Here is an 18927-nt window from a genome sequence, read left to right as displayed (position 1 = left end):
GGTGAGGATGGGAAGCAGGCCGGGCAGGTGTGCCTGGTGTGGCTGGTGCGGCTGGCCGCCCGGGGGAGGGGCAGGGGGTGACCGGGTGCAGGATCTCTGGTCAAGGCCAAATCTCATCTGGACACTTAATCTTTTGCGGGAGGGTGTGGGCGGGAGTGTACAACCAGTGAGGAAGTTGGCAAAATTGAGGAGGGTTTTCTTAGAGCGTGCGGGAGTCCTTCAGGTCGTGGTCCTTGAGGCCTGAGCAAGTAGCCTTGACCTGACCCCATCCCAGGCTCGCCTTCCAGCTCAGAGTCAAGTAGGAGGAACTAGAGTGTGTCAGGGACCACAGGCAGGGGTGGGGCTGTGACGTGCCAGAGGGAGGGCGGGGCAGGTGGCAGGTGAGCTGCCAGGTCTCCCAGGCTCCAATCACTCCGGAGACTGAGCCATGGGGGAAAAACAGGACCCAGACAAGGCCTACGGTGAGGCTGGGGCCAGGCTGGGATGGGGGCTCGGGCTCCAGTGAGGAAAGGGAGAGCTACACTGGGAATGGGGAGGGGGGCGCGGTGCTGGGGTCGCCCCAAGGAGTGGAGCTGAGGGGAGCCGTAGTCCCAGAGGGGAGGGACCAGGAAATGAGCTGATGGAAGAAGGTCCTGGGAGGAGGACGGGGTTCTGGGGCTGGGAGCCATGGCTGGGGAGCCTTCCCGGAGTGCATCTGGGGTCCCTGGGAGGAGGGGGTGCTATCAGCCCTGGACTCTGGTTCTCTGGAGGCAGGGCCCTGGGAAGCAGAGCCTGAACCGGAAGGAGGCAGGGACAGGGTCCTGAGGAGGGGAAAGGGCTCAGGCTGGGGGTGTCAGGTGCTGCAGAGCCTGGGAGGGGTGAGCTGGGGTCTAGGCAGCTGTCAGGAGAAGCAGCTGCGGTCCCCAAGAGGAGGAGGAGTTTCGGCCTGGACTCTGGGTCTCTGAGGGGACAGGGTGCTGGGGGTCCCTCTGAGGAGCTGGGGCTGCAGATCTTGGTGGAGAGGGGGCTGGGGGCCTGTCTCGAGGGTCTCTGTTAGGAGGGTGTACACAGAGGAATGGGGAGCAGCACCTGCTGAGGGTCCTCTGCAGGGTAAGGCCTCAGGAAAGGGAGCAGGGAGCCTGTCTCCAGAATCTGTGAGGAACAAGGCTGGGAGGCTGCCCAGGGGTCCCCAGGCCTGGGGTTGGGGGGCGGGAGTCTGAAGGGAGAGGACACTGGGACACCTGTGAGCATCGAAGGCTAGGGGGTTGCCTGCCGAGGCCCCCTGGGGTCTGGGGTTCTGAACTTCTCTCTGGAAAGAAGGGAACCCAAAGGAGGGGCCTCCCAGAAGCCTTCCTTGGTCCAAAGGGAATTAGGGGAGGGAGCAGTGAGGGCGCCTCGTAAGCTTCAGCTTCCCGGAGCGGCTTTGGGTCAATCATTGACATCATGTCCGAGAACCTTGGAGGGACAGAGTCCAGGGCACCAGGGACAATGGACCACACCCCATCCCAGCCCTCTGTCCTCCCTCCTCGATGCCCACAGGGGACCCTGGCTGCCTGGCCCCACCCCCTCTCTGTGTGTACTCAGGGAGGACCAGGAACAGGACGTGGCCCCAATCTCAACTGCCAGGCTCAGGTGTCACCGGGACTGCCCTCCCAGGGACTGACAGTAGCCTGGAGACCAGACCGAAGTCCTTTCGGGGTGGGGGTCTGCAGGGGCCCCTCCCCTCCCCGGGCCTTGGGGGAGTGGATGCCTTCGGTTCCAGTGTCTTTCCCCTTAGCTTGGGGCCGGGGGTAGAGGAAGGGGCTGGGGTCGATGCCGAAGGGGCTATGACCTCCCTGAAAAGCTCTGAATCTGCGCCCACAAGGATAGGGGTGTGAAAGCCACTGGGAAGGCTGAAGACAGCCCACACCCCAGCTGGAGGGAGACTCCGGAGCCAGGGTGGGGGAAGGAGATGAAGGCTATTTGCCTGGCGGCCTTGAGGTTCGAGCCATTAATGACCCATAAAGGCGGCCCTTTCCCCTCCCTCCAAGGCCGCCTGGCTGGAGTTCACAGTGAGCCGTGAGGCTGCTGACCAAGCTTTGATCCTAACGTTTCCTGTTCTCCTATTTCCCCTCCTCCCGGCCCTGCCCTAGTCCATCTCCCCCCAAACTCCTGAGGGCCAGGGAGGACCCCGGTGCATGGCAGATCCTGTGCGGGGAAAGGGTTGGAGGGACTGGAAATGGGGGAGAGACCCCTCTCGATGCCTCACTCTCCACACCTCTCCCCACGCCCTTCAGGGAAACCAGCCAAGTATGACCCCTCCTTCCGAGGCCCCATCAGGAACAGGTGAGTTCTGGACACCGTGCTCCACCGGTGGGGGGCAGAGGCGGAGGGGGGAAGTAAGTGTCCTGGTTTTGCTTCTATTTGCTGAATATTGGTTAGAAATTTGTGGGGGAAACGCTTTTACGCAGGAGAGTGGCGGCCCTGGGGAAATTGCCTTGTCTAGAGGGGGCGCAAAGGGGCTTCTGGGAACTGGTGATGTTCTTTCTGTGTCTTGACCTGGGAGCTGGCTACCCAGGCATATGCCCTTTGGGAAAATTTGTCCAGCCGAGCACTTACAAATTGTGCCCTTTCTGGTGTTAAATTTCAGAAGAAAGTTTACCCACCCAGAAAATTTTTTTCTTAAAAAATAAAATAACAGAGTTCCCGTTGCAGCTCAGAGGTAACAAACCCAACTAGGATCCATGAGGATGCAGGTTCAATCCCTGGCCTCACTAAGTGGGTTAAGGATCTGGTGTTGCCATGGCTGCAGCTCCAATTTGACCCCTAGTCTGGGAATTTCCATATGCCACAGGTGCGGCCCCATAAAAATATATATAAAATACAATGAAACCTACCTCTTCCTACTTTCCAGTGTTCCCCAACTCTCCAAACCTTGGGTCCTCCAGACCATGCTCCCCCCAGCATCCTCTCCAAAGGTTTCCCCCATTTCTCTCCCAGGAGCTGCACGGATATCATCTGCTGTGTCCTCTTCTTTGTGTTCATTCTGGGTTACATTGCTGTGGGGCTTGTGGGTGAGTTCATGGCTGTGCAAAGCTGGGCCAGTGGCCGGGGGACATTACTGTCCCAGGGAGGGACCATGCCCATGGCCGTCCCCTCTGAAGCCCCTGCCTGCGTCCCCTCCAGGGATTTAACTGTGTGTCTCTGTCTCCAGCCTGGGTCTATGGAGACCCCCAGCAAGTCCTCTACCCCCGGAACTCTTCTGGGGCCTATTGCGGGATCGGGGAAAACAAGTGAGTATAAAGGCAGGAAGAAGGGGCAGGAGCGGGTGGGGCAGGGGACACTCCCCTCCAGTCTCCCTGAATCTCACCACTCCAGGCCACAACGAGCAGCCTCGACCCCTGCCTTCTGAGTGCCCCCCAGAGGCATTGTAGAGTCACGATTAAGTGCAGGGATTCTGGAGTCTAGAGACGGGCATTTGAATCCCCGTAGGAACTAAGTTCTGGTTTGTGATCTTGGGCAATGTACTCAGCCTCTCTGAGCTTTGATTTCCTCATCTGAAACACAAGGATGATTCCAGGAACCAAGCTTTCCGTCCTGGCCTGCAAGAAACATTCAATCAACATCAACACCTTGAACATTTCTATGGTGTGTATTACATGCCAGATAGACAGTGCCCTTTACACACCCAAACTTCACTGAAACCCTATGAGGTAGCTGCTATTATTTTACAGGTGATAGAACCAAGGCCGTGAGTGATTAAGTGACTTGCTCAAGCTCATAAAGCTGGGTGATGATTTGGCTCCAGAGTTCAAGCTCTAAATCATTTGTTACAAGTACCGATGCCCGGAGTTCCTGTTGTGGCTCAGTGGTTAACTAATCTGACTAGGAACCATGAGGTTTCAGGTTCAATCCCTGCCCTTGCTCAGTGGGTTAAGGATCCGACGTTGCCATGAGCTGTGGTGTAGGTTGCAGATATGGCTCGGATCCCGCATTGCTGTGGCTCTGGCGTAGGCTGGTGGCTACAGCTTCAATTCAACCCCTAGCCTGGGAACCTCCATATGCCCGCAGGAACGGCCCTAGAAAAAAGGCAAAAAAAATAAAAAGAAGAAGTATCGATGCTGGAGTTCCTGTCGAGGCTCAGTGATTAACGAACCCGACTAGTATCCACAAGGATGCGGGTTTGATCCCTGGCCTTGCTCAAGGAGTTAAGCGTCTGGCATTGCCGTGAGCCGTGGTGTAGGTGGCAGATGCAGCTCAGCTCTGGCCTTGCTGTGGCTGTGGCATAGGCCGGCAGCTCCAGCTCCAATTCAACCCCTAGCTTGGGAAGCTTCATGTGCCGTGGGTGTAGCCCTAAAAAAAATGACAAAAAGACAAAAAAAAAAAGAAGAAGAAGAAGAAGTGGCGATGCTGAGATGCCACATTCCTTGGGGAAATCTTTCAGGTGTCTCCTGTGCCTCCCCAGTTGGGCTGAGCTTCCTGAGGTCAGGAGCTGGGTGGTGTGTGTCTGGACCGTGATGGGCCTGTTGCACATTTTAGGCGCAGCCCTGGCCATCCCTTTCTTTTCCCCAAGACTTGACCAAGCCCTGACGCATACGCTTCCCTCTTTCCTGCAGAGATAAACCCTATCTCCTGTACTTCAACATCTTCAGCTGCGTCCTAACCACCAACATCATCGCGGTCGCCCAGAATGGTCTGGACTGCCCCACGCCCCAGGTCAGCGTCTGGGACCTGCCTCTGCTCCCATATCCCCCCTCCCACGAGGGGGAGGGTACCAGCCTCTCAGCACACTCTCTGCCCCCAGGTGTGTGTGTCCTCCTGCCCAGCGGTCTCATGGACCGTGGCAACAAACCAGCTCTCACAGACGGTTGGGCAGGTGTTCTACGCTGCAAACAGGAGCTTTTGTCTGCCAGGGGTGCCTGGGGACATGGTAAGCACTGCCCCCAAAGTCACATCCCCTGCTGTCGCCAGGGCGGGTCCATAATGCATGGGGGTGGGAGTCGGGTAGATGGTAAATGATCATCCTATTCTGTCTGTGTGTCTGTATGTCTCTCTGTCCCCCCCTCCAGCCAGTGCACCAAAGCCTGAGCCAGGAGCTCTGCCCCAGTTTCCTCCTCCCTTCCAGTCCAGGTGAGACACCATACTCTCTCCTCAGACCTCATCCTGTCTGGGATTTGTATTCCTTAATCAAGGAAACCAAGTTCAGACAGAATCAAGTCACACAGCTCGTCTGTGACAAAGTCAGAATGAGCACAGGTTTCCTTTTTCTCTCTGCTGCATGGTTGTCGTGCAGTCAGATCATAGTGCTTATTATGCACCTGCTGCCTGGATGCCAGGCATTGTGGACCCGCAAAGCGAGGGTGGAAACGCCACCTCATCCTGGGTGGGGAGATCAGGGCTGTTCACAACAAGACCGCATGAGATTCCCACGAGAGCACGTGGGGGCATGAACACAAGCTCACTGATGTGTAGATACAGGAACAGGCTGGAGAGAAGTTCACACCAATGACTGTGGCTCGGCGGTGGGTTCACGGTTTGCCCTTTTTTTTTTTTTTTCTGTATGCTCTTCTTCCCAATTACAAATGTCATTTTTAATAGAAAATATTATAGTTAAAGGAGTTCCCATTGTGGAGCAGCGGAAATGAATCTGACTAGGAACCATGAGATTGCATGTTCAATCCCTGGCCTCTCTCAGTGGGTTAAGGATCTGGCGTTGCCGTGAGCTTTGGTGTAGGTTGCAGATGCTGCTCGGATCTGGCATTGCTGTGGCTCTGGTGTGTAGGCTGGTGGCAACAGCTCCGATTCGACCCCTAGCCTGGGAACCTCCATATGCCACACGTGCAGCCCTAAAAATCGGAAAATAAAGAGAGAGAGAGACAGTGAAGAAAGCTGGACTGGGCCTCTCAGGGCAGGGGTTCCCTTTCAGCTGTAGAATCAAGTGCAGCCTCTGAGGGGGGGCAGAGACCTTCTCACCCCCTCCCTCGGGGCCCTCGGGGGTGGGGGGGCAGAGACCTTCAAGGCAAAGCTCTGGGCCCTCCCACCCAGTGCCCTGTTCTTTCCCTCCAGCTCTGGGGCGTTGTTTTCCGTGGCCCAATAGCACTGTGCCCGAGGTCCCGGAGATCTCCAACACGTCCATCTCCCAGGGCATCAGGTGGGTACCCCCTGCCCCACATCTCTGCCCCCACCCCTTCCCACCCCCCATCTGACTCTGTCTCTCCCCAACAGTGGTCTTCTTGACAGCCTCAATGCCCGCGACATCAGCGTCAAGATCTTTGAAGACTTTGCCCAGTCCTGGTATTGGATTCTTGCGTGAGTCCCCAGATTCCCTTGCTTTCTCTCTCTCATCCTTCCCGGCTCCCCGCCCTGACCCTCTGTCCCCTAGCCCACCTTTTGAGACAGAGGCTTTGGTTAGGAGAGGATGAGCCAGAGTTCAAAGTGTATCCCAAAACCAACAATATTTGTAAGAGAAGAGTTCCCTTCATGGCTCAGCACTTAACAAACCCAACTAGGATCCATGAGGATGCGGGTTCGGTCCCTGGCCTCACTTTGTGGGTTAAGGATCCAGCATTGCCATGGGCTGTGGTGTAGATTGCAGAGGTGACTCGGATCCCATGTTGCTGTGGCTGTGATGTAGGCTGCAGCTGCATCTCCGATTCAACCCTTAGCCTGGGAACCTCCATAAGCTGGGGGTACAGCCCTAAAAAGAAAAAAAAATTGTAAGAGAAAAGGCAAGGGTTCTGACCTGGGGGTGTTGGGGGTATGAGGAAAGGCATTTGGGGGCCTCTGAGAAGGGAAAGTTTTGGGGGATGTGGAGGGACCCTCGCCTACGTATGCTTCCCTGCCCACAGCGCCCTAGGCGTGGCTCTGGTCCTGAGCCTGCTGTTTGTCCTGCTTCTGCGCCTGGTGGCTGGGCCCCTGGTGTTCGTGCTGATCATAGGAGTGCTGGGGGTGCTGGCCTATGGCATCTACCACTGCTGGAACGAGTACCGCTTGCTGCGGGACAAGGGCGCCTCCATTTCCCAGCTGGGCTTCACCACCAACCTCAGCGCCTACAGCAGCGTCCAGGAGACCTGGCTAGCAGCCCGTGAGTGCCCTGCCCACCCAAGAACCACCGGCTGTCCCAGGGTTGCCCTGGCCCTGACCCGTGCCCCTCTGCTCCCCCCGTCCACCCTCAGTGATCCTGCTGGCTGTGCTTGAAGGCATCCTGCTACTAATGCTCATCTTCCTGCGGCAGCGGATTCGCATAGCCATTGCCCTCCTGGAGGAAGCCAGCAGGTCAGGGCCTGTCTGGGAAGGAGCAGGGGTGGAGGGCAGGGGCATGGGCCTGGGAGGGGGTGCTGGAAAGGTGGCAGGGAGCGCTGGAGCAGGAGGGCAGCATAGTGTGGTGGTTAACACTGCTGAGTGACTTAGCCTTTCTGCGCCTCAGTTTACCCACCTATAAAATGGGTGTAATGCTAGTTCCTACCCTGTGGGATTGACATAGGGATTAAATTAATTAGTGTCTTATCAAGGGCCTAGAATGTGAAACAGGCTTTTACTCTCCCTGAAGCTGCCCCTGGTGGCTCCTCTGTGACTCTAGTTTCCTCTAAAGGTCCCTGCAGGCTGATCTACTCAATTCCGTTCATTCACTGAGCACCTATGGTGCGTCCAGCCTGGGGGGATGGCGCAGGCCCTGGAGAGGGCCGAGGTGTGGCCCATGCCAGGGTCAGCCCAGTGGGAGGGGGGTGGGGCTGGGGGCTGGGCTCGCTGATGGACGGCTCTCGTCTCCTTGCAGGGCTGTAGGCCAGATGATGTCTACCCTGTTCTACCCGCTGGTCACCTTCGTCCTCCTGCTCGTCTGCATTGCCTACTGGGCCATGACCGCCCTGTATCCTTTGCCCACACAGCCAGGTCCTCCTGGAGCCCTTGGGGGTGGGGCAGGGCAGCACTTTTGTCTAAGCCCCTCAGTGCGGTTGGAAAAAGGCACCCCTTCCTCCCAGCAGACACAGCCCTGACCCGAGAGCTCAACCACAGGCTGCATTTCAGCCCCTCTGTGCAGTGGACCACCCGCTCGAGCACCTGGGATGGGTGGCTGAGGAGGGACCACATGGGACCATGCTTTCCTTGACTCTCCTCTGGATACCTGGCCACCTCGGGGCAACCCCAGTACGTGCTCTGGGCACCCAACGTCAGCCTGGCGGGCTGTGAGAAAGTGATGATGAATACATCATGTGACCCCATGGTGAGGTTTTAGGGGGGACTCAGAGGGAACACCAATAGGGCTGAGGGCTCCTTAGAGGCCGCCTAGTCCACATCTCTCATCATGCGGAGGAGACTGAGGACCAGAGAGGGCAAAGGGCTCACCCGAGGCCACACAGCAGGCCCCTAGCAGAGCCAGAAATGGAGCCAGTCCTCGGACTCCAGGTCTCCCTGAGCCACCCATTGTGCTGGGAGAGGAGGGTGCTGGGCCGAGATGTACAAAAGTATAAGTGGGTCGTTTACATTTATTTATTTATTTATTTTTGATAGGCAAGAAACAGATTTATTAAGATAGGACTCTTGTGCGAGGTGCAAGCAGGCAGGCACAGAAGCTCCGCCAGGTCATTTACCTTTAAAGAAGACCCGTTATGTGCCAGTCACCGGGTAGACAAAGTCCTAAAGAACTAGCTCTGGCTTTCAACTTGCTTGGGATTTAGTGTTGGGGGTCAACCCAACCCACAACTGCACACAAAGTGGAAAGTGGCTTATCTTCTTGCAAAATCCAGTTTAAGCATACACTCAGTTTCAGCAACTATCTAGATTTTTGGAGAGTTCCCTGGTGGCTCAGCAGGTTAAGGACCTGGTTAAGGATCTGGCCCTGGGACAGGCAGTCACCAGAACATCTCCATCCCTGCCCAGGACATTCCTCTGCCTAGAGGACCATCAGCCACTTCACCCTTTCAATCTCAGCACCTGTAAAATGGAAATAATCTTAGTATCTGTGCCTCTGGGAGCTTGAGATTGAAGGACTTTGGGCACGTGAAAGGGTTTAGTATAATGCCTGGCACCCAATAAGGGCTGATAACTCTAGATGGGTTTTGTTTAGGTTTTGTTGTTGTTGTTGTTGTTTTGTTTTGTTTTTGTTTTTTGGTTTTTTTTTTGTGAGTCAGTCTTCCTCCCTCTGAACAAAGTGTCCTAGGCAATAGGTGGGTGGAGCTCCCTGGAGAGGTAGCTGTTTTCCTAAACTCTCCCCCCGTGAGGTTCCAAGGAGCGGGGCTGGACTGCTGGGTATTTATGGTCAGAGCTTTCACGTGGCCGCCACATCAGAGCTGGGACCATGGGTGGTGCCCACAGGCGTTTTCCCCACTCTAAAAAAAAAGAGGAAGGTCCTTTACATTTAAAGAGGACCCACTATGTGCCAGTCACTGGTACACAAAGTCCCAAAGGAACTGGTTCTTGCTTTCAACTTGCTTGGGATCTAGTGTTCGGGACTGACACAAACCCACAACTGCACACAAACTGGAAAGTGGTTTACCTTCTTGCAATACAGTTTCCAGCAGGAGTTCCTGTCGTGGCTCAGCAGAAACAAATCTGACTATTATCCATGAGGACACAGGTTCGATCCCTGGCCTCACTCAGTGGGTTAAGAATCTGGCATTGCCACGAGCTGTGATATAGGCCGGCAGCTGTAGCTCCAATTAGACCCCGAGCCTGCGAACTTCCATATGCCATGGGTGTGGCCCTAAAAAGACCAAAAAAAAAAAATTTTCAAGCACACATGGGAGTTCCCATTGTGGCTCAGTGGTAACGAATCTGACTAGTATCCATGAGGACACAGGTTCAATCCCTGGCCCGGCTCAGTGGGTTAAGAATTCAGTGGTGCCATGAGCTGTGGTATAGGTTTCAGACTTGGTTTGGATCTGGTGTTGCTGTGGCTGTGGCATAGGCCAGGAGGTACAGCTCTGATTTGACCCCTAGCCTGGGAATTTCCATATGCTGAGGATGCAGCCCTAAAAAAAAATTCAAGCATACACTCAGTTTCAGCAATTATCAAGACTTTTGTAGAGTTCCCTGGTGGTTCAGCAGGTTAAGGATCTGTCATTTTCACTGCCATGGTCCTGGTTTGATGTACAAGATTATATACATTATAGGCATACAACATAGTGATTCACAATTTTTAAAGATTATATTCCATTTATAGTTATTATAAAATATTGGCTATATTTTCTATGTTGTACAATATATCCTTGTAGCTTATTTTACACCCAGTAGTTCCTACCTCTTAATCCCCTGGCCCTCTATTGCCCCTCTCATCTTCCCTCTCCTCACTGGTAACCACTAGTTTGTTTACATCTGTGTCTGCCTCTTTTTTGTTATATTCACTAGTTTGTTGTATTTTTTTAGACTCCATATATGTCATATCATACACTATTTGTCTTTGTCTGATTTATTTCACTTGGCATAATGCCCTCCAACGCCATCCACTTTGCTGCAAATAGAGAAAAAAAAATTCTTTTTAAAGCCGCACCTGTGGCATACGGAAATTCCCAGGCTAGGGGTCGAATCAGAGTTGCAGTTGTGGCCTCAGCCATGGCAACACCAGATCATAGCTGCATCTGTGACCTATCCCGCAGCTTGCAGCAACAGGGGATCCTTAATCCACTGAGCAAGGCCAGAGATCGAACCCGCATCCTCACGGAGGCAACTTCGGGTCCTTACCCCAGTGAGCCACAACAGGAACTTCCAAATAGCAAAACTTCATTCCTTTTTATGGCTGAATAGTATTCCATTATATCATATATATATATAATTTTTTAAGTTTTTTAAAGTTTTATTGAAGTTAATTTTTAAGGTTATAATAATCTCTGCTGTACAATAAAGTGATTCAGTTGTACATGTACACACATCCATTCTCTTTTGAGCTTTTTTCTCACATGGATTATCACAGAACACTGGGTAGAGTTCTCTGTGCTATACAGCAGGACCAGGTTGGCCAATCATTCCGTATACCTCAGTGTGCATATGCCAACCCCGACCCCCCAGCCTGTCCCTCCCCCACACCACAACCTGTCCCCTTTGGTAACCATTAGTTTTCCAAAGTCTAAATCTGTTTCTGTTCTGCAAATAAGTTCATTTGTATCCTTTTTTTAGATTCCGCATGTAAGCGATATGATATTTGTCTTTCACTGTCTAACTTCACTTAGTATGATAATTCCTAGGTCCATCCACGTTGCTGCAAATGCCATTATTTCATTTGTTTTATGGCTGAGTAATATTCCACTGTGTATACAGAACATACACACATGGAATATACCATGTGGAATATACTACATCTATACCCATTCCTCAGTTGATGGACATTAGGTTGCTTCCATGTCTTGGCTATTGTAAATAGTGCTGCAGCCAACATTGGGGTGCATATATCTTTTTGAATTATGGTTTTCTCTGGATAGGTGCCCAGGAAGAGGATTGCTGGGTCATACAGTGGTTCTATTTTTAGTTCAAGGAAACTCCATACTGTTTTCCCTAATGGTTGTACCAATTTACATTCCCACCAACAGTGTAGGAGGTTCCCTTTTCTCCACACCCTCTCCAGCATTTATTATTTGTAGACTCTTTGATGATGGCAATTCTGGCTGGTGTAAGGTGGTACCGCTTTTTTTTTAATTCTTTTTTCTTACTAAGGTATAGTTAATTTAGAATATTGTGTTAGTTTCAAGTGTACAGCGAAATGGTTCAGTTGTAATCTTCATCTTCTGTGTCTGTGCATCTGTTGCTGGACCCTTAGGTTGCTTCCATATCTTGGCATTTGGAAAAAATGCTGCACAAACACTGGGGCATCTTTTCCAATTAGTGGTTGTTGTTTGGTTGGGGTTTTTGGTTGGTTGGTTGGTTTGGGTTTTTTTGTTTTGTTTTCCGGATGTTTATCCAGAAGTGGAATTGCTGGGTCATATGGTAGTTCTATTTTTAATTTTTTGAGAAACCACCCATACTGTTTTCCACAGTGGCTGCACCAATTTACATTCCCACCAACAGTGTACAAGGGTTTCCTTTTCTCCACATCCTCACCAACATTTATTATTTGTGTTCTTTTTGATGATAGCCGATAGCCATTCTGACAGGTGTGAATTGATATCTCATTGTGGTTTTGATTTGCATTTCCCTGATGATTATCAATATTGAGCATCTTTTCATATGCCTTTTTCTTTTCTTTTTTTTTTGTCTTTTTGCCTTTTCTAGGGCCGCTCCTGAGGCATATGGAGGTTCCCAGTCTCAGGATCTAATGGGAGCTGTAGCCACTGGCCTATGGCAGAGCCACAGCAATGTGAGATCTGAGCCGTGTCTTCGACCTACACCACAGCTCACAGCAATACCAGATCGTTAACCCACTGAGCAAGGGCAGGGATCGAACTTGCAACCTCATGGTTCCTAGTCAGATTCGTTAACCACTACGCCACAACAGGAACTCCTCATATGCCTTTTTCATATCAAATGCTCATACAGATGTTGAGAATTTCCCCTTTGGAAAAAAATGTCATTCAGTTCTTTTGCCCATTTTTAAATCAAGTTGTTTGTGGGGTTTTTTTGTTTTATTTGTTTACTTTTATTATTGTTATTTTTTCTCTCTTTTTTTTTTTTTTTTTTTTTTTTTAAGGGCTGCAAGTGCAACATGTGGAAGTTCCTAGGCTAGGGGTCGAATTGGAGCTAAAGCCATTGGCCTACACCACAGCCACAGCAATGCCAGATCTAAGCCACATCTGTAACCTATACTACATCTCATGCAATGCCAGATCCTTAAACCTGTGAGCAGAGCCAGGGATGGAACTTGCATCCTCATGGATACTAGTTGGGTTTGTTTCTGCTGAGCCACAACAGGAACTCCTGTTTTTTTTGATTGAAGTATAGTTTATTACAGTGTTGTATTAATTTCTGCTGTACAGCAAAGTGATTCAGTTATACATATACAAACTTTTTTTTTCTTTTTAGGGCCACACCTGCAGCATGTAGAAGGTCTCAGGCTAGGGGTTGAGTCTGAGCTGGAACTGTTGGCCTACCCCACAGCCACAGCAATGCCAGGTCTGAGCTGCATTGGAGACCTATGCAGCGGCTTGCAGCAACACAGGATCCTTAACTCACTGAAGAAAGCCAGGGATTGAAACCCAAATCCTCATGGATACTATCTGGGTTCTTAATCTACTGAGCCACAATGAGAATTCCTATACATTCCTTTTTTTTTTTTTTTTTTTTTTTTTTTTTTTTTTTTTGAGGGCCATACCCGCAGCATATGGAGGTTCCCAGGCCAGGAGTCCAATCGGAACTGTAGCCGCTGGCCTACGCCAGAGCCACAGCAACACCAGATCTGAGCCGCGTCTGTGACCTGAGCCGCGTCTGTGACCTACACCACAGCTCAAGGCAACGCCGGATCCTTAACCCACTGAGCAAGGCCAAGGATCGGACCTGCCACCTCATGGTTCCTGGTCAGATTTGTTAACCACTGTGCCACTATGGGAACTCCTTTTTAATATTCTTTTCCTTTTTTTTCTTTTTTTGTCTTTTTGTCCTTTTAGATCCATACCCGCAGCAAGCGGAGGTTACCAAGCTAGGGGTCTAATTAGAGCTGTAGACTACGCCAGAGCCACAGCAATGCCAGATCCAAGCCACATCTGCAAACTACACCACAGCTCAGGGCAACACCGGATCCTTAACCCACTGAGTGAGGCCAGGGATTGAACCCGCAACCTCATGGTTCCTAGTTGGATTCAATTCTGCTGTGCCATGATGGGAACTCTTTTTTTTTTTTTTTCTTCCCTTTTTGGCCATACCTGCAGCATGTGGACGTTCCCAGGCCAGGGATCGAATCCATGTCACAGCTTTGATCTGAGCCACAGTAGTGACAATGCCAGATTCTTAACCCAAGGTGCCACCAGGGAATTCCTGTTTTGATGTTGAGTTGTATGAGCTGTGTTTTGAGGATTGAGGGGTTTGGGGTTTTTATTAATGGCTCTGGCATAAGGAAGTTCCCCAGGCCAGGGACTGAACCTGTGCCTCAGCAGCGACCCAAACCACTGCATAGACAATGCTGGATCCTTAACCTGAGGCGCCACAGTGCAAACTCCTATATGAGCTGTTTTTATATGTTGGATGTTAATCCCTTGTCAGTCATATTATTTGCAAATATTCTCTCCTATTCAGCAGGCCGTCTTTTCATTTTATCCATGGTTTCCTTTGCTGTATAGAAGCTTTAATTAGGTCCCATTTGTTTATTTCCTTTGCTTTAGGACACAAATATGTGGTTTTTCTTTTCTTTTCTTTTTTTTTTTTTTTTTTTTTTCATTTTAGGGAGGCACCTGAGGCATAGGAAGTTCCCAGCCTAGGGGTCAAATCTCAGCAGCAGCTGCTGGCCTATGCCACAGCCACAGCAACCCCAGATCCTTAACCCACTGAGCGAGGCCAAGGAGCAAACCCACATCCTCATGGATACTAGTCAGGTTCTTAACCTACTGAGCCACAATAGGAACTCCTGTGGTTTTTGCTCTTTATTTTATTTTTTTAATTTTAATTTCTTTTAAAAATTTTTTTAGTTGGTATTTATTTATTTATTTTGTCTTTTATGGCCGCATCTGTGGCATATGGAAGTCCCCAGGCTAGGGGTCCAGTCAGAACTGTAGCCATCAGCCTATGCCACAGTCACAACAACATGGGATCTGAGCCTCATCTGCAACCTGCACCACAGCTCACAGCAACGCCAGATCCTTAATCCACTGAGTGAGGCCACGGATCAAACACTCGTTCTCATGGATGCTAGTCAGTTTCGCTAACCATTGAGCCACGATGGGAACTCCCAGTTTTTGCTTTTTATTAGGGAAATTTTTTTTTTTTTGGTCACACCCAAAGTAGGTAGAAGTTCCCAGGCCAGGGACCAAACCCGTAACACAGCAGAGGCCCCAGCCAAAGCAGTGGCAATGCTGGATCCTTAACCCTCTGAGCTTATAGGGAACTCCCTAGGGACATTTTCAGACAGACACACACACACACACACACACACACACACACGGAGAATCCCTGTTCCCAGATTCCATAACCTTCATCTTTCTCTTCTTGTTTCATCTGTCTCCCTACCCATCCACCACCACTGCCCCACCTGCAATTTTTTTCTGGCCGCACTCGTGGCAGGTGGAAGTTCCTGGGCCAGGAATTGAACCTGTGCCACAGCGCTGACCCAAGCCACCCTTAACTCACTACTCCACCAATGAACTCCCTTTCTGGAATTTTAAAAGGCAAATTCTGGACATTGTGGTTTTTTACCTAGATAAATCAGGATAAATCTCAACAGATAAGGACTTTTAAGAAGCCTAACCAGGAGTTCCCGTCGTGGCACAGTGGTTAACGAATCAGACTAGGAACCATGAGGTTGCAGGTTCGGTCCCTGCCCTTGCTCAGTGAGTTAACGATCCGGCGTTGCCGTGAGCTGTGGTGTAGGTTGCAAACGCGGCTCGGATTCTGCGTTGCTGTCGTTCTGGTGTAGGCCGGCGGCTACAGCTCCGATTCAACCCTAGCCTGGGAAACTCCATATGCCTACAGCTCGGATTCGACCCTAGCCTGGGAAACTCCATATGCCGAGGGAGCGGCCCAAGAAATGGCAAAAAGACCAAAAAAAAAAAAAAAAAAAGAAGCCTAACCACTACCCCCTTATCACAGAGAACAAAATTAACAATTCCTTAGTATCATCTGATACTCAGTCTGTTCACGTTTACTGGAAAGTGTTTTGGCTGGAGGTTGCAGAGGCTGCCGTGGGAGGGGATTGCTGACTGAGTGGAAGGGATAGGGTTAGGGTGAGGGTTAGGGCTAGGCATTAGTCACACTGCCTTCACACCATTAAGGCTTGGCCCACGTGGCCTGGGAGCGCTTGTGCCCATCCAGAGGCTGGAGACTGGAGGAAGCTAATTATATTCACACAGTAGGCAGCTGAACCCTGTTTGAACCCGGAGATGGATCTCCTGGCAGGAACAGGCTTCCCCAGTTCTGAGGAGGCTGTTCCTTCCTTCTGCTCTGGGAGGGGCGGGAACTGGTTGAGAATGAGCCTCCTCTGTCCTCTTCCCCAGAACCAGCCAGTGAACTCCACCTGCCCAGGGCTGATGTGCGTCTTCCAGGGCTACTTGTCCACAGGCCTGGTACAACGTTCTCTCTTCAACTTGCAAATCTACGGGGTCCTGGGGCTATTCTGGACCATCAACTGGGTCCTGGCCCTGGGCCAGTGTGTCCTGGCTGGGGCCTTCGCCTCCTTCTACTGGGCCTTCCACAAGCCCCGGGACATTCCTACCTTTCCCCTGAGCTCTGCCTTCATCCGCACACTCCGGTAAGCCCGGGGCAGGGGGCTGAGAATTGTGAACCTAGGAGTCCCAGGGGTCCTGGGCTGCCTCTGATTGCCTAAGCCCTGTGCAGGTATCACACTGGGTCGCTAGCCTTCGGAGCCCTCATCCTGACCCTGGTGCAGATAGCACGGGCCATCCTGGAGTACATTGACCACAAACTGAGAGGTGAGCCGAGGTGGGTGGCTGGGCAAGGCTAGGCGGATCAGCTGGATCCTTGGGGAGGGGCTGTCAGGGGCCAGGGACCAAACGTGAGCCCTCCTGACCTCCAGGAGCCCAGAACCCGGTGGCCCGCTGTATCATGTGCTGCTTCAAGTGCTGCCTCTGGTGTTTGGAAAAGTTTATCAAGTTCCTGAACCGTAATGCATACATCATGGTGAGCCCCTGCACATGCGCACCCTCTTGCTCTGGGGCCTTTGACCCGGGCCTCCCGTTCTCCCAGGTAACCTCACCACAGGTAACTCTGGACTTTCCACCTCACTCAGATTGCCATCTATGGGAAGAATTTCTGTGTCTCAGCCAAAAACGCCTTCATGCTGCTCATGCGGAACATTGTCAGGTCAGGCTGTCACCACCCCACCCCAACCCTGGTGATCTCCCCGCAAGGCCAGCTTCCTGGGCATGCTGTGCTCAGAAGGGCCTTGAGCTTGGTTTAACCTCTGCTTCCTCCATCTTGAAATGTGAGCGATTTTCATTTTGCAGCTGTCACGGCAAATCACATAGCCAATTCTCTTCCCAGCCCTGCCAGGCCTCTCACCCCCAACCTACCCCATCTCCCTATACAGGGTGGTCGTCCTGGACAAGGTCACAGACCTGCTGCTGTTCTTTGGGAAATTGCTGGTGGTTGGAGGTGTCGGTAAGGACCAAGACACGAGTTACAAGGACAGAACACTGGTGGCCAGGCAGTTTAAGAGGTGACCTTAGAGGAGTGACATTGACCTCCAGATCTCTCCCCTAGGGGTCCTGTCCTTCTTTTTTTTCACCGGTCGCATCCAGGGACTGGGTAAAGACTTTGAGAGTCCCCAGCTCAACTATTACTGGCTGCCCATCATGGTGAGTGACCTTCGCCCCTCTGCCTCACCCTCCACCTCTCCAGAGGAACCCTAAACGGGCTTTGTGTCTTCCAGACCTCCATCATGGGAGCCTACGTCATCGCCAGTGGCTTCTTCAGCGTTTTCGGCATGTGTGTGGATACTCTCTTCCTCTGTTTCTGTGAGTAACACCCCCCACCTCTCCCCAACTTAAAGGTACCAGATCATTCAGGCTTTTTCAGAGACTTGGTGCTTCTCGAAATAGCAATTTCATGAGTTATAGAAGCCAGAGCCTGAGGGAGCCTCTACTAACATCCTCAGGCCAGGTATTTGGGAAGCAGTATGGGAGTGAGCCCCTAGTCTCCTGCGCTCTCCCAAGAAGGAGCATTCCAGGGGAGAGGCCTCTGGCATCTTCCTGCAGAAAATCTAGGGAAGAGAGTTCCTGCTGTGGTACAGCAAGCTAAGGATCTGGTGCTGTCTCTGCGGCAGGGCAGGTTCCATCCCTGGCCCTGTACATTGGGTTAAAGATCCGGCATTGCGAAGCTGTGCCCTAAGCCCTTCTGTATACCACGAATGCGGGGTGGCGGGGGCGGGGGGGGGGAGGAAGAAAGAAAGAAGAAAGAGAGAAAGAAAGAGAGAGAGAGAATGAAAGAAAGAAAGAGAAAGAGAGAGAAAGAAGAGAGAAAGAAAGAAAGGAAAGAAAGAAAGAGAGAGAGAGAGAGAGAGAGAGAGAGAGAGAGAGAGAGAGAGAGAGAGAGAGAGAAAGAAAGATAGATCTAGGGATGAAGTTAGCCACAGCAGACTCCCCAGCAGGTGGCTGTAGAGAGTGAGGATTTTCTCACCCTACTGTATGCATTCATTTGGGATATCTTAAGTACCAGGCTCTCCGCTAAGAAACTGACATGTATCATGTATTTTTTTCCGTTAATCCCTTTCATTCTATGAAACATAGTATTATCGACTCCACTCTACAGATGACCTATTTACATAACCTATTTAGCAGTTTACAAAAATTGCCCCAAAAAACAGCTGGTGGGAATGCAGCCAGGAAACCAGGCAGCTGTCTCTTGGTCCTTGATTTCCACCCCCGGGAATGGGGTTAGCCCCCAACGTTCCGTTCTTATGGGTCTATGTCGCGCCTCAGTGGAAGACCTGGAGAGGAACGACGGCTCCCTGGACCGGCCCTACTACATGTCCAAAGCCCTTCTGAAGATTCTGGGCAAGAAGAACGAGGTGCCCTCGGGAGACAAGAAGAGGAAGAAGTGAGAGACGTAGCCCTGATCCAAAACAGCACCCCGCCTGTACAGCCTCCCAGCCTCATTCCCGCCTTCCAGATGTCGATTTTGTAGTAAAAAGATTAAAAGATTGATATTGTGTTTTCTCAAAAACTCTGGGACTTTTATTTCCTCCAAGACCACACGCTGCCCTCCCCCGCCCACCTGGCTCTTTAAAAGGGGCCCTGCCCCTGTGACGCCCCTACACCCCCACCAGTATCACGGCCAATCAAAAGGCATCTGTGGAGTTATGCCCGCCCCCTTCTTCAATCAAACCAATAGTCTTCCCGTTCGGGTCACGCGCTCCGGGACTTCAAAGAAGGCCCATTGGACAAC

General features: G+C 51.5%; 1 protein-coding gene across 4 annotated transcripts; it reads left to right on the top strand.

Moving 5' to 3' along the window:
* SLC44A4 (solute carrier family 44 member 4) lies at positions 175-18706 on the top strand. Of its 4 annotated transcripts, none has more exons than XM_005665799.3 (21): positions 308-461; positions 2256-2304; positions 2959-3032; positions 3173-3251; positions 4575-4674; positions 4763-4888; positions 5028-5088; positions 6025-6109; positions 6184-6267; positions 6807-7042; positions 7134-7233; positions 7733-7825; positions 8077-8179; positions 16020-16273; positions 16360-16454; positions 16559-16662; positions 16772-16845; positions 17072-17142; positions 17245-17339; positions 17414-17498; positions 18462-18705. In XM_005665799.3, exons 1-21 carry the CDS (start codon positions 428-430, stop codon positions 18581-18583), a joined length of 2124 nt encoding a protein of 707 aa, XP_005665856.1. In that variant the 5' UTR covers positions 308-427; the 3' UTR covers positions 18584-18705.

Source organism: Sus scrofa, chromosome 7 (assembly GCF_000003025.6).
Source record: "Sus scrofa isolate TJ Tabasco breed Duroc chromosome 7, Sscrofa11.1, whole genome shotgun sequence".
Lineage (NCBI taxonomy): Eukaryota > Metazoa > Chordata > Mammalia > Artiodactyla > Suidae > Sus > Sus scrofa.
This window is presented reverse-complemented; position numbering and strand designations above follow the sequence as displayed.

What these genes read in the sequence shown, in the direction of transcription:
- SLC44A4 (XM_005665799.3), top strand. Translation starts at nt 428, where the DNA reads ATGGGGGAAAAACAGGACCCAGACAAGGCCTACG. An exon ending in CGAGGCCCCATCAGGAACAG is followed by an intron (nt 2,305 to 2,958) that starts GTGAGTTCTGGA and finishes TTTCTCTCCCAG; the next exon opens with GAGCTGCACGGATATCATCT. An exon ending in TCCTGGTATTGGATTCTTGC is followed by an intron (nt 6,268 to 6,806) that starts GTGAGTCCCCAG and finishes CCCTGCCCACAG; the next exon opens with CGCCCTAGGCGTGGCTCTGG.